Source organism: Penicillium diatomitis (genome assembly GCF_028827545.1).
Source record: "Penicillium diatomitis strain IBT 30728 chromosome Unknown utg000004l_segment0_segment0, whole genome shotgun sequence".
Taxonomy (NCBI): domain Eukaryota; kingdom Fungi; phylum Ascomycota; class Eurotiomycetes; order Eurotiales; family Aspergillaceae; genus Penicillium; species Penicillium diatomitis.
This window is the reverse complement of record NW_026623176.1, coordinates 2,490,327-2,505,710: the sequence shown is the minus strand read 5'-3', so window position 1 is coordinate 2,505,710 and position 15,384 is coordinate 2,490,327. Positions and strand designations below refer to the sequence as shown.

Below are 15,384 nucleotides of genomic sequence, written 5' to 3'. Positions count from 1 at the left end.
AGACACCGCGAATGCTTCGACCAGTGACGAGCCAGAGGGCTTCGATGCCGATAAGTGACCGGTAGTATCAGCATCAAGCTCAGTTTAGACCAAGATATAGAAAAGTGACGGAGTTCTGGTTGAGGGGAGGGGGATGAGGATGCTCCCGTCCATTTTCATCCATGAGTAAAGAACCTAATGTAGCGTCCACGTCGCGTGATTAGGCAGTCACGGGAACGGACGCGGTACTGGGGAGATGAAACAAGGTCAACGCTTGGGAATTTATCTACGAAACAAATTCATTGTGAATGTCGCGAAACAACTTTTCTATCTGAGAATCCAGTTCTCGCTCGCTCTGGATACTAAAGTAGAGACAGTACCGCCTTAATCCGTGGCCTGTCTATTACAATATGGATTTGGTAGCAAAGCAAACAGACAATTAAATGTCGCCGAAGCTGCCGAAAGGATGTATAGTAGGTAGTAGGTAGTAGGTAGTAGGTAGTGGTAGTGGTACTAGGTAGTAACTACCTAGGTACCGCTCCGACTTTTATCTCGCAAGTAAGGCAGCAAGCATATGCGGGAGGTAATGTGCACCGAGAAAGATGCGGCTGATGTCGGAATACAATTCTTACTCCTTTTGAGGGCATTATCTGTAGCTTGAGAGTAATGGGCTTTATTGCAGACATAGTACCAATGCGAAGAACAGGATGACAAGAGGACAAGCGCTGGTCCGCCTGGGCGCGTCTGAAACTCTATACCACGTTCAATATAGTAGAGAAAATGAAGCGACGAGGTGACAGGAGACGAGATGAGTAGCTGCCCTATAATATGTGAATGAAGCTCCCGGCGATGAATATAGTAAGGGAAAGAAGCCAAAGTTGCATTCCGACAAGTCATGTCACTCAAAGGGAGTATAATTCACAGTTCACACCCTTGTCTTCTTGCTCGATTCATATAGCCATGAGACACAGCCACCGGCGGCTTGAAGGGGGTACAATACATGTCAAATAAGAGCAATCGTCAACACAGAGTCAGTCATCCTAGAATTACTAGTAAGCACATATGGCTTCGTGTTTGTCCGGCGAAAATCAAGGTAAGATCATTAAGCTCATCTATGTATGAGGTGGCGATGTTTCAAGGCCGACGAAAGTGCAGTCGGCTTGATCAGAACATTATACCAAGGAGACCACTTAAGAAGCTCCTGTTGATCTTCCCGTCATATTTTACCAGTGAAGCTGTACCCAATATATGCACCGAGATTACCTCAAATGGCTTGGACATAAAAGTGCTCCGCGAGAATGGTATCCACCGAGTTCATTTAGATGGGAACAGGTAGTCTTTTTTCCACATATGCGCATCGCAGCATACTAAAATTTATGAAATCTCTCATCACTACAGCCAGGTAGACCCGACGAAAAAGTAGGAGCCAATAGAACAATGTAGGTACACGAGACGATATAGGTCAATTTGAACCCGATGCAGTGAATGAAACGTCATTTCATGACAATTTCACACAAGGAAAGAGTTATACTGCGACTCCGAGGTGGAGTTCACTGCAGATAATCAAAACACCTCACTGACCTGAGGCTTGGTTTGAGAACAGGCTCGCAGTGATTATGGCCTCAGCCTTTCACTTGATAGCTGAGCAAATGAGCATTGTATGTATTTTTTTTAGAAGCATGAGCAACGGTTTCTCAAGGGCATCTGCCAGATCGGGCTTTCGTATACTCTCCACTGTAAAATATTCAGGTCTTTATCTAGCAGAGGCCCAGGTTGGGCATTAGATGAACATCGAAAGAACACATTGCGAGGTTGTGTATACCACCACCCTCAACGCGGCAGGCGAATCAAAACCACGCAGCTCATGATTGGCATGTGAGTCCCCCGCTTTCATGTCCGAGGGCAGCTGACTCTTTTCTCTCAAACACCGAAACTCAGTCCTCGTCGATCCGAATCATGACACTTTTCCAACACCCCGAGCACTCGGTCATGCAGAGTAGCTGGTTCCTGCAAAATGATATACCGTCTGAAGCAATGAACAATCAGGCTGAACAGGAGGTCTCGAGGGTCGTCCACAAGTCTATGTCGATGTCGATGTCGCCCGTTGCACCATCACGATCGCGACACAATCCATGCACGGCAACGGGTCGACGTAACGACGAACAAATGGAAGCTGGGCCTGATAGGCTCGAGGGGTGCGTATCTGGTCTCACCACATGACGTGTTCCTGTGCGGCTATTGATCGGGTGGAGGAATTCAAGACTGAACTGCTCATGCATGTTTTCGTTACACGGGACCCTGAACGGAGTTGGAATCGTTCCGGTAGCTAAGTATGCCTAAGAGAACGCACTTACTTGGCTGTTGTAGATGGTGGCTCTCGGCGCGTACCAGCACCTCATGGACATTGTGTTGACTACCTACTACCTACCTACTACTTGAGCAGAATAGATCAAATCCATGGTGTGCTACACGAGTCGTATCCCGCCTGATAGTTGGTCGAGATCAAATCCAGATGACTGCGCCCCGTCCACTCTCAAGTATTCTATATCGTAGAAGACTATCGTGGTATCTTGATTTGTATGGAAACCCTAGTGCAAAAGACATTAGCAACCGACGAGCAGTAAAGATGAATGGCCAGAACGTGTATCTCGCTTTTGATTGCTCATGGACCATATACCCTAGGAGTATCAGTTTTCCCCTGCAAATGAAAGTGATGATCATTCTCGAGAAACAAGAATCGATACCCTCCATGGACTATGTTGAGCGTGTGCAATTCTGCCATTGTACTCATGCCCCGGCCGTCTCTAAGCGCCCACCCTACTCTACCTGCTACAGGACTGGAGAATAATTGCCGAGACCGGATTCGTACCCGAGATTCAGAACTCTTCTGCATGCATGTGGCACTTGCTGTATCGACAGCCATGGATTCGACCGTCTCGTCGCCATCTACATCTTGACAGACGGCTTCTCGACCATGCACCGGAATATTGCGACATACGGCCAACACTTCACCTGATCGGCGGATATGATCGATCTGCCCAATCGCATGGTTACAAGAAGATTGCGTTGCATACCTACCTCCGATATGCGGACTGTGTACTGTGTACACCTGTACCGTATACACTGCCAGTAAACTTGTCACGCGGGACCTCTACAGCAGAAGGACCCTGGCGAATTACATGGGACCCCAATGGAAAAGCTGATCATATGACGGATGTCGATTCTCGTGCCGAGTACACCGGTGCAGCGCATTGATGGATTAAGAAATGTATGTTGCAGATCGTGACGTCTTGAATTGGCTACGTATCTCAGATGCAAAGAAATATGATATCGAACACAGCGACTTGGTGTTGGGGGGGGGGGGGGAAGACCTTGGCCGTGAAGAAGAGGTGAAGTGCCTGTGTGCCTCACTGCCTACCTCTTCACCATTCTTGAAATGTAATCATGTGTGATCTGGGTCATCGAACAGGACTCATTATTCGACCTGTCCGGAGAAGCAATCTGCGTGATGGCCGGAGATTGTCAACTCTCAGGTCTACTATCTCGGCGACCGGGTAAGCGATGAGTCACCGGTCAAGTTTTGGAGATTGACACAGGGCATCTCCTCAGACAGACAAGCATCTCGATCCCAGCACATGTCACTGCACTCAGTACTGCTTCTGAGGAATGTTGCAGACTTGCCAGGCCACACGTGCAGAGAAGGGACATCGCGGTCGGCGGCTCAAGCCGCCACTGACCGGCTTCTGGTACTCTGTCTCAGGATTGCACTCTGGACATTGAGTTGCCTGCCCGTCCGAATGGAATGACTGAGATGATCATACTGTAGGTGGGTTACCCCGACAGGCGTAGGCGCTATACGACATCCTCAGGGTGGATCGAGCTGACACGCGGATGATCTTATATCGATAAGCATTAAGCCTTCCCGGAGTGTCGAAGACCCGCGGGTTGAATGTGAACCTAATTGTATGGATCTATCAGCGAAGCTAATTTCCGTTGACTTCCAGGTTCAGTGCCTACCTATTACCTACTCAACTGCAAGTGTTCCAAACTTCTCTATCTCAAATGCACCCCATCTCAGGACCGACCCGCCGGTCAAGTTGAGTGGGACCGTGACAACAAGCAGCTCGATCAAGTGGCCGGGCGTGCGAGAGATGTTGTGTGCACCAAAGTGAGGTGGGACACCGCATATCAATGGAGCGAGAACATGGTCAGGCGTCTCGCATTTGACTTTCCATTGGAGATCTTGGGGATCTAGACTTTAGAATACCAAAAGGCTGTCGGCTCTCAAAAGGCTCTCACATGTTTTGTTTGACAATGACTCCCGCGAGCACCATTCTATGGTGTATATACGTATTGTATTGGCTCTCAACTCTACAGATGCTGTGTCTGCTCATGGTAGAATCCTAATGGATCTCCAAAGGCAACACAATACGACTGGATTTCTGTCAATACTAATAAGGAGGGGAAACATGGTGCCAGATCACTAGATACTGAAAGTAGATACTGAAAGTAGATACTGAAAGTAGATACTGATAGCAGATACTGATAGTAGATACTGATAGTAGAAAGTAGATACGAGATACAGTAGTTACTTAGTTACTACTAAGTACTTACTCCTTATTTGGTTCAGTATCGACTACCCATGTACTCTGACTCTTGCCCCCCGTGGAGTTGGAAAACAGTGTGTCAATCAAGAAGAGCAACACCGCGGGGTTGTCCCAGGAGACAAGTGGCGACGAGATCTGCAAAAAAAGATCCTCGTTCGAATGCGATCTTCGTTTCCGGCAATGACACACTCTGGGGAAGGGACGCGCAATTGAACAAAGTGTGAAGGAGAGCAAAATGCCAGGAATGATTTATATGTAATCATCATGGCTCTACTGACATAGTATGATAGTACTGGCCGACTGTATCTGAAATTCGAATGGAGCCTTTTATGATTCTTCGCCATCGATCAATCATAGTATGCAGTTATGCACTATGAAACGACTACATACTACAGATCTGGACTGGCCGAATCAGTCACGACTCGTTCCTCTTTCCCGACGCGGGGAGGGGCGCCCCCCCCCCCCTGGTTGGAGAAAGTTTCCCGAGCCTGGCAGATGTGCATATGGAGGAGACTTCGAGTGGACTTGCATACGTCGACGTGATCGCATTGACACGGTGACCAGCTGACCAGCTGACCAGTCTGACCAGTCTGACCAGTCTGACCAATCTGATTCTGACGCGGACTGAGAGTCTCAGACTGTTGACGTGGACGTGCCGGTTAAGAGGCCGTGGAACGTGGGCGATCTGCCCCCTGGAGAAGACACGCTAGACCCATCATTGAGGAGAGTAGTGTGGCCAGGACTGTACTAGTAGTTGCAAGCTACTAGCTAGTGGTATGTTAGATATTCCATCTTCTAGTTGCACATGAGGAATAAGAACCGGGCAGTTGACTGGACTGCTAAAGGCCCCCGATTTCAACGACTGGTCTGAATATATAAACGAGAAGCGAGGTAAGACGACCGTGATGAGAGCATCAGAGTTTCCCGTGTTCTGGATCCGGGAATCAAAATGGGTACCAGGCGTGAAAGATCTACGCTTGTGATGTGGTCGCAGAAATGAAGACATCCGGACTTCCAAAAGGGGGAAATCCGCGGGGATCGTGAGATTTGTGTCGCGGACGGCGTGGAGGATTGGTCATAACTATGCAGCATGGATGCATTGCACTGCACTGCTACAGCACGCATGTGGTTTGGACGTGAGAGAAGTCCAAAGCGCGACCGAGCGGGTCTGGAACATGGATTTGCAACAGGAGTAGAGAATAGTCCAAATCCTACTATTAGTCCATGATTAGTACGGTGGTGCCGACGATAGGAGCGATTATCAATAAGAATCAGTTAAGCTCCGCCGGACAGTCTCCATAGAAGGAACAGAAAATTTCAAGAATCAACTGATCCTGAAAAGAAAAAAAAAAAAAAAAAAAGAGATTAGACTCCACCCTTTTTCTGGACCGACTTACCCGGACTGACTTGGACCCTCCACACGCGCCAAACGAGAAGAGAGAAGAGGAAGACCCCACGCTTGGCAGCAAATGCATGTCTGCTGTAGGCTAACGTGGTCGAGGGGCGAGAACTTTGCCTCTGCTCACTTACAGAGTCGACACTTACAGTCGTACTGGTCCTGGTCCTGGTAGTCGACCATGCTTACCCACCAGTGTTGATCATTTGATGATACATCATGGCGAGAGCTCATGGTTGCATCGGTATCAGTCCAGTGAAGGGAAAAGAGGTAGCTCTGCCGGACAACGTCACACCACATAGCATTCTTAAGGTAGCTACAGATGCTTCAGAGTGTCACAGTGGCAGGTGGTCCGAGGAGGTGATGAATCATCTAGAAGACGTCCACACCTGACTAAGGTCCTACATGAATCACAGAGTCAGTATGGCAGACGGAGGTAGTGGGATCTCGTGGGTGACGAGTCACTTCAATTTATGAGTAGGGTAAGTTAGCCTTCCTAACTTACTGAGGTGCACTGGCAAGTTGCAACTACCTCAGGTGCACACCTCGTGGATGAAGAGGCGTCTCTGATCGGAAGAGGGTTGACTGGACGGATGTGGAAGGTGAAGCGAGGGTGGGATGCTCTCTTTGTCATCCGCGGTGGAAGGGTCTCCCGAGTGATCCCAAGACCCATGGACCCAGACAGAAGCTGTACTACCACGAGTCCACTCCTACTAACTTACTTCAGGACTGAGTAACTCAAGTGACTATTTTTCCCTCCACTACTATCGTAGGGCTTTCCTGAGTGTACTCCATACTGGAGTAGACCTCTTGGGCCTACAGTGGAAGGCAGATGTGCTGATTTTTGGTCAGCTGCCAATGGCCGAAGCCGCCGAGAAGTCGGCCAGATCCATGCAGACATGCAGACAAGCAGACAAGCAGACAAGCAGACAAGCAGACAAGCAGACAAGCAGACAAGCAGACAAGCAGACAAGCAGACAAGCACGGCCTGTTGCAGAGTGGGCGGGTCTAGAACCAGTGAGGGAGTCAGGGCCGGTGGAGGGCGGGTACACAGAAACTCTCAGAACTCTGAGAAGTCTGTAGGACTCGAAGCAAAGAGTCCACTCCGAGGGCTAATGGACGAGAGTATTGGTCGAGACCCCCGTCGACTGAAGCTGGATCGCCCGAAATGGAGACGATGCGATCGAGTCCGCAGGTCCTCCGTCCGGTAGACTGGAGTACAGCACGAGTACATCTGTGCATCGTAGCAATTGGCGGAGAATCGGAAGTACCTGTCGTGGAGACGTGAGGTCGCTAGTCCGAGTCCCCACCATCAGAGCAGACGGCGACAACGGATTCCAGCCTTTAGCGCCTTTCCTGAAATAACAGCCGTCGTCTACATGTTCAGATCTTCTTTTTCCTCCCCCCTCCCCTACTCTGCAGATCTGCTCTCTTCGCACTTCCCCGTATATATATAAGACTGACGGGGGCCTCTATTCCAATCTTGAATTATTTTCCCCCTCCTGGAAATCATCATTCTTCCCCCTTCAAACCTTCTTTCCACAACGCTCCACCAAAGCAGTTCGGCCTCATCACATCCGCTCGAGCCCTCAGCATACCAGACCCATCACAATCTCACACCACTACCACTACCGCCCACCATCACCATTGCCTGACTCGAAATTCTCTCCGAGATTCTTGCTCGCCGCCATTGCTCAGCATTCGCGTTATATAACATCGCCACTGCACGTCATCAACTCAGACCAATTGATCAATCACATTCAATCACAATCAATCACAACCTTTCTCTCTCCCCCTCTCGGAGCGGAGTCATCTTAAAAGACTTCCCCCAAAACTCCCTCGACACCTCCATACCAGACGAGAATGTCCTTTTCTCTCACATTACAAACACCCGCCGCGCCCAAGCCTGTACCTGCCGTGCTCAATTTCACCAAACACACCAACAAGCGCTGGCCCCCCATGGCAGACCGCTCAGCCCTCCCCCTACAAGCTCACCGTCATCTCCAAGGAGAAGTTGGCTCGCGAGGCCACTGCCCCCGATCCCAATCTGCGCCGCTGCGTCGCCCACTTCCGTCTTCACTGTGGATCTGTCCTGTGGACGGAGAATGATATGAAGTCGCGCATCAGCTCCTTTGACTTTGAGGAAACAGACGAGGAGGATAATGAGGATGACGAGGACGATCTGCCGGAGATTCAGATCCCGCCCCGAGGGCGCAGTGGCTTTGTGCGCGTCGACGTGACCGAATCGCCTCTCGACGCCAAAGTTCTCAACACATACTCGGCCTCGTCACCCCCGCCCGCGCACGGCCTGTTCGCCAACGAGAGCCACTGCGTCGACACAGGCTCGAATAGCAGCATGTGCTGCATCACGGTCTCTGCCGTGGCTGTATAAAGTCGAGAGAAGCTTGTCGAATGGATCCCGTCTTCTCTCCGAGATTTGAACATCTCGCCACCTGATGTGTGCGACGTGGAACCAAACTCCATTACCTCTTTGTCGACACCGTCCAAAAAAAACCCCTCCCGCGTCCAACCCTCTCACTCATTTCCAACTCTCGCTTCTCTCTCTTTTCTACCTCCAACCTTTGATGACTTGAACGACCTTGATGAATTTATGACACATGATGATACCGAAATTGGAAAATTGTGTATACTATTTTATATGGAGTTAATATTGCAATCTTATATATATATATTTTTTTTGCTGGTCAAACCTTTGAAGTGTCTTTCGCGTAATGACAAAGACGAATGTTCCCACGTCTCATGTAGTCAAACACGATCTGTTTCACGCTCGACAGGTCACCTGAGTCCGACAGACTGACCGTCCCCTGTCAAGACGAGCATGGCATTCGATCTCGATTCTGGACCACGAAGTTTTTGCCTCATGATCCAATTTGACGTCTGTGCCATATAGCCCGCTGATCAGCCCCGATTGGCAATCCAGCCCCAAGGCTAAACAAGCTTATCGCTCATCACGTCAGTCCCGACCTGACGACATTGGGAAGTCGATCTTCAAGCCCGAGACTACGCCGACTATGTGGACGGTACATGTTGAAATCAACCATCAAACTACATAGACCCTTCCATACTTCCGTCCTGAACTGCCTGCCAGGGCAGTGGCAAAGTTGGCAACTGCCGACTTGACCCACGGTCATGATCGCTGCCGGTGTCCATCGCTGAAGGATTACAGTAGTTTCCTCCTCTCGCCACGGTCTTCAAGACTGAGTCTTGTGTCCCACTTCACCGGCACTCTTCTCCGCTCAACTTTCCCGCTTCATTTCTTCGATTGGCCCCGTTATTGAGTTGACATCCGCTTTGCGAGTGGAGATCAGCACGTCAGGTGGATTGAGATGCCACTTCAAACGCCTCAACTCCCTTGCGGACAGTCGGACACACCTGCCTCGCTTCCGAGGAAAAGATTCCACTAACGCGAGAGGTTCTCTGTACGGGTTCTTGTCGGACCACAGGGGGCCCCCTGTCTTCATACCAATCATGTTCACGCTTAGGATCATCATCACTGAATCGAGAAAGAGAAAAACACACACACAGAAAGTAGACTACTGGAGTCGAATGGGGAACCGCAAGATCGTGTAGGGATCATTTCACGTGAGAGGCTTAGAGAGGCTGGACTGCATCCTGGATCCCTAATTGATCGACCCGCCCGTGCCAAGTTCCTGGGAAGTCGATGCCCATGAGAAAGGGAGTGTACTGTGGATGGTCACGTCATTCGTTGTCACCGCGCATGTGAACTCGGAACTGTGGATGTTTCCTTTGATGGTCGTTGGGGGCTGTCGTGCCTTTGAATTGAGAGACGAGTTGATCAGGTGGTTGATCCCAGATGCAATGGATGCGACGGATGATATGTACCACATTTGACAGGTGCGATGTGGACCTCCTGCTACAAAGTCACCTGAGTGTAGGCGGTTTGTCATCACACTGCTTCAATCGGTCCCTTCAAGCTGCTGGTACTGGACTTACTCGACACTGTGATTATCTCCACTACTCCTGCAATCTAATCTAGCATAGAGCCCAGACTACCCGGCCGAAATCTTGTCTCGATTCATCCAGGCCAAGTCCTCTGACCGTGTCAAGCACGGGTTGGATCACATCATGAGGTCAGGTAGTCCAAAGGACATGGATCCTCTCATTCAAACGGTCCCCCCGGAATCGAGACCGTCTGCAGTTCGGCTGAATGGATTCTGAGTTCTGACGGCTGACGGGAGGCGTTCCGATCAGAAGATCGATTGGCTGGTACAGAGTCCGTTGATCGTCCAAGGCACGTCACTCACACTGTAGAGAGCAGAGAGTCTCGGGATTGCACCGAGTCGACTGTGTTCTGCTGGGGTTCGTACAAGGACCGACTACTCCAAGTGGGACTCCGTGGGTCGGGTGGATTCGATCAGACTGAGAGTGAGGAACTCGAGCGAGATGAAATCATAAGAGAGGATGAGGACAATTCGGGATATCCACCTTGGGCTGACCCTTGCAGCTGCTCCGATGGGGTGAGCCGATGGATGTTGCCAGTGAGAGGATACCGTAGAAGACGCAATCATCGTGCTATTTGGCCTGTTTCGAGGCAGTAGATGCATGCGTGTTTTACAAGATCTTGTGGCTATCGTACGAGTTGGCATTGTACTCCGTAGAGTTTACACGATCCATTCTACATGCACATGACTGAACTATGGAAGCGCTTAGCACATGGCCATGAAAATGCAACCATCCTGTCTCCGTATCCGACCTTGCGGCGCATTGCTGATAATTGTGAAACGGCAAAGTCATACACCCCCCGAGCCCAGCATCATGCCGAGAAAGTGTCGGTCCAAAATCCCCCGAGTAATCATCGCCACGGAGGGTATCGGGAAAAAAAATGAAATCCGTTGTACATGGATCCATCCTGTCGGATGTTGCTGAGGGGGTTCCTGTGATTCCACCGTATCCGACGCGTAACAGGGAAGTGTCGGCCGCGGTTGGGCGGAATTGAGAGACGAGCGGTTGTGGCCGTCTTGGTGAAGTTGAAGTCGCTGGATAGAGAGATCATTGCAGACAGACGCCGTCTAGCCGCTGATCTGGAACACTCGGCTCGTTTCCCAAACTTCTGCTACCAAGACCGGACACGCACTTGCTCCAGTAGTAGATGCCTTCCTGTCCCGTAGAATCCCATGCCATCTCACTTCCATACGGCACGGCTTCCATATCCCACGCCTCAGCCCTAATTTTCATGGCAGCCTCCACAGCATCAGCCTCACCTGTCCAACCCTCGCGGCGGAGGTCCGCCCAAAGCTCTCCCACAACGGTCTCACGAGAGGAGCTGACTAGCCCCCGTCTAGGTCGGACCATGTTCGGACGACTTGAAGCGAAAATATCAGAAGGCAAAGTTGCAGAAAGATCGGCAGCAGACAAGGCCTGGGTCGGCATATTCTTCACTTTCCTTCTCATCCTTGAAAGAGTCTGCCGAGATCCAGGTACTTGCGCCTGACGCTCGGGATCGAAACGTGATATCGCCATTGTGATATTGACCATTCGCTGCTCGATAGACGTGATCATCGAATGGCATGAAATCGAAATTTTCATCTCGTGGCTTCAAGCGAGGCGAGTATTTGTGAATCCCTCACCAATTTGATGTCAAAATTGCTCGTCGCCAGTGACGTCTATCCGTCACCAAGCCCCAGGGGGGTCATTTTGTTCCCTCGCCGCGAGAGCAAACAAGATCAAAGAAAGATGATGTACCAGTCTCATCTTGTAAGATCAACGGTATTTCACAAATGATGAAAATGTCAACATGACACTCTTCCTGCTTTAGAAGCACCCATAAAAAAGCATCAAGTGTCGACCGCCATGATCGAGGATAGCTTGTTTGTCGAAAATCTCCTGCGGAGATTCGCCCGTGATCGACAATTGTTGATCGAGTCCAACCCTTCACCCACTCCTCAACGTTGCCATCAGATTTGATATTCACAGAGACGGGATTTTGTGGAGGTAAAACTTTGCAGAAGCAGATCTTGAAGAGATTTGTTGAGATTTTCTGGACGCTCAGACATGTCGATCAGTTGCAGCTGAGCCGGAGGGAAGCAATAATCCAAACAGCTCCATCATCTTGCGATACATAAGATTGGTATTACCGGCGAATGCAGCTTTTCATGTCTAAATGAGGTTCATGACCTTGGCTCACCTGGGGCCAGCTGGCATGGTTTCCCATCCCCCAAGGCTCGGCATCAGTAACATTTATTTACATATGATCCTTGCTGAAACTTTGCGTACTAGCTTATTTCATCGTGCTGTCGACAAGCTCACGGTAGATCCGTTTCAGATCAGCAATGTCAGCCTCCAATTCTTCCACTTGTTCGCTCTTCTCACCGAGCATCTCCAGGGTAGTCAAGTAACGCTGGTCAATATCGGCAAGTTGAGCCTCGAGGTCTTTCACCCGTGAGTCCGCAGCCTTCTTGTCTTCAAGCTCACGCATAAGGTCGACCACTTGTTTGCGGGCCTCGTCGCGCTGTGCGGTAACGCGAGCAAGCTCGTCCTTGACCCCAGCACGCTCACTTTCGAGTCGACGCACCGTGGCGCTCATGCGTTCGACCAGTTGCACGGACGGCCCTGCGCCAACGGTTGATTCTGAAATGATGTCGTTGATCCCCCGTGAGGCGGCTGTTTGAGTGCCTCCAAATGCAGATGGAGTGGCCGGTTCGCCAGAGCCAAAGAACTCGTCCGGTTCAAAGGTGATGGACGGAGTTTCTAATATCGTAGACGAAAATCCTAGAGAGGTGTTGATTGGAGGAGGCGATAACGTCCCCTGGGTAACCGAAGCAGGGTAAGAGTTTTGTCGAGGTGGTGTCGCAATGTCAGGCGAGCCAGGGGGCAAGGTGGACGAACGACGACTACCAGGCCGATAGTCTGAAAGCATAGAAGGGATGGTATCAAGGTTGCTCGACCGGCGCGTCGAAGGCACCGGTGAAATACCCCGGGGTTGCTGCAGGCTACTTAGTTGCTCACGCCATCGAGCTCTTTCTTCCTCCAGCTTTTGAGCCCAATTGGCATCCGAAGTCTTCTTTTGCTCAATGATCTCCTTCTTGACGGAGGCCAACTCGTTGGTAGCGGTCTGGAGCTTTTCCTGCACCTTCTCATGGTCCTGTGAACGTGCATGTAGCTGACTTTCAAGTTCACTCTCAGTCTCCCGACAGCCTTCCAATTCCTCTTCTAGCTCCTTCACTCTCAAAGTCTTTTCGAAACCAAGAGAGCTGTCAGTATACAGATTCCATGAGTGACCGTCGTCGGGGGCCATTGGGGATCTTACCATTTCCCGGAGTCTCTTCCGTAGATCCTTTTCTTTGTCGCCGATCAGATCGCGTTCCTTCTCCGCAGCGTCAAGTCGAGAGATGTACGAGCTCTCTAGAGCGTGCCAGTTCTCGCTAGCGACCGAGTACTGCGTCTGTAGAGTCTCGATTTGACGTAGTAATTTGGCCTGTGTGTCCCCCTGAGCCCCGGAGGATGCCTCTTCTGCACGGACGCGAAGGCTTTCCATTTTGCTTTCCAAAGCGGACTGCTCTGCCTTCAACTCGATTTCCAGCCGTTGGGCACCTTCTTTCTCCTTTTCAAGACTGCTTTTCAGGTCGGCGATCTCTTTCTGGGACTTTGCCTGACAGATCTCGAGCTCGATCTTGGTCGACGACAGTGTCTCTTCAAGTTCTTCGACCCGGCGCTCCTCTTTCTTAGAAAAATCGGAGCGAGCCTGAGCCTCAGCAGCTTCCGCACGTGCCACTGCTCGGCTGATCTGGGCCTTCATTTCTCGCACAGTCTGATTGAGAGCATCGCGCTCGATTGTCACCGCTTCTAACTGCTTTGTCGTCTTCAAATGAGACGAAAGCGATTCAATCGCCCTTTTCTCTGCCGCCTCGGCTCGGCTGGCCCGACTCTCCATGCCAGTCAAGTCCTTCTCCAACTTTTCATTCTTTCTCTTGAGCTCTGCTTGCACTCTGGAATTTTCTGCAAGTTGCTGCCGTAATCGCCTTACCACAGTCCGTGTATTTGCGGCCTCTGACTCGAGTTTTTGACCCTCCTTCATCAAGAGGGCATATTTCTCTCTTGACTCTGCCAATTCCTTGGCAGGGCTACCAGGAGAAGCTGCTGCTGCGGCACTCTTCGCAGATTTGGCAGCTTCCTCGACCATATTTCCAAGGTTTCTTTGAAGCTCATCAATGCGCGCAAGGTATTCGTACCGCTCTTGTTGCCACTGAGACTGAGGTTCCTCCTCACTTGCCCGCGTTTCAGATGACGTATCAGTGCTCATGCGAGTACTGTCGCCTGAGACACGGCCGTTCTGACGCGTGCCCCGTTGGGAGCTAGACAGCTCCAAGCTGGGGTTGCCTGAGCGTTGCTGTGCCTCGATTGAATGGCGGGGTTCGGATCCAGATATCTCGAGAGACTGGCGGTTGAATCTTTCGGACTCGTGACTTGCCCGAGGTCTGTCAGAGGAGTCTAGGACGCCCTCGACGTCGAGCGAAGGCCGCTTGGTATCTTCAGACATTCTCGGGGCCACTGAGGGAGAAGAATCGAGATCTATACTCGACCTTACATCTTCAGTTGTGACAGGACTGCCTGGTGTTGAATCCAGTGCCGGCGAAGACTGCGAGTGCCGGCTGGGCGTATTGGATTTCACTATGGCTCGTGCTAGTCGCTCCTGAAGCCGGTCGTTTCTGCGCGCACTGGAAGAGCTCCGCGAAATTGCTGAATCTCTCACATCAGCCAAGGACCCTTTCAAGTTTTCTGCCACTGAAGGTTCTTACATCCAGCGGACGACTTAGCGATTGGAGGCGTCGCGCTTTCGACCTCTTTAGTTGTCGGTTTCGTGACCTTTGAGCCGTCCTCCTGATCCATTAAAATGTTATCTAACCGCGATTCGACGCCTGCGACGGCTTGCTGAAAAAAATTGCCCACGCCCCATTTGGATTTGGGAGCTTGGGGATTCTGCGCCATTGCGTTGAGAGTTATGAAACGGCTAATAACACCTTCAGGCAACAGGACCCGTATGTGCAGATCGCATGAGACCGTCAGAGCGTGCGCTTGAAGAGCTAGTTTCACCGAATGGTAGCGCAAGCAAATGAATGATTTCTTGTGTATTGTGAGAGCGCTATATTTGTCTGTTACACTCCGATCGCAGACAATGTTGAGCGCGAGAGAAAGACAGATGTAAACGCAGAGGCCTGAGGGTCGGAACGCAATTTAGCCAAGAGTCGGTGCCGATGTTGCCAAGCAAGTGTCGTGACGGACAGTAAATAATGTAAACGAGAGTTAGGTGCGAAGTAGGCCGGGCGCTAGGGATTCATTAGATGTGCTGGCTGTGAGGCCGATCGACGTCGGATCAAAAGGGACAATCGGGATGTTCGAGAAGATGCGATAAGCGCATGTGTC

The 15,384-nt window shown here is 50.7% G+C and overlaps 3 protein-coding genes across 3 annotated transcripts; 1 reads left to right on the top strand and 2 right to left on the bottom strand.

The window, feature by feature from the left end:
• Positions 1–7,845: 7,845 nt before the first annotated feature.
• Positions 7,846–8,374, top strand: N7539_004149 (uncharacterized protein; the record flags this gene model as incomplete). Its single annotated transcript, XM_056933751.1, has 2 exons — positions 7,846–7,890; positions 7,949–8,374. The coding sequence occupies 2 exons, from the start codon at positions 7,846–7,848 to the stop codon at positions 8,372–8,374; spliced, it is 471 nt and encodes a 156-aa protein (XP_056791292.1).
• Positions 8,375–11,013: 2,639 nt separating this feature from the next.
• On the bottom strand, positions 11,014–11,484 carry N7539_004148 (uncharacterized protein; the record flags this gene model as incomplete). Its single annotated transcript, XM_056933750.1, has 1 exon — positions 11,014–11,484. The coding sequence occupies one exon, from the start codon at positions 11,482–11,484 to the stop codon at positions 11,014–11,016; it is 471 nt and encodes a 156-aa protein (XP_056791291.1).
• Positions 11,485–12,241: 757 nt separating this feature from the next.
• N7539_004147 (M protein repeat protein) lies at positions 12,242–14,949 on the bottom strand (the record flags this gene model as incomplete). Its single annotated transcript, XM_056933749.1, has 2 exons — positions 12,242–14,700; positions 14,760–14,949. The coding sequence occupies 2 exons, from the start codon at positions 14,947–14,949 to the stop codon at positions 12,242–12,244; spliced, it is 2,649 nt and encodes an 882-aa protein (XP_056791290.1).
• Between the last annotated feature and the right edge of the window lie 435 nt (positions 14,950–15,384).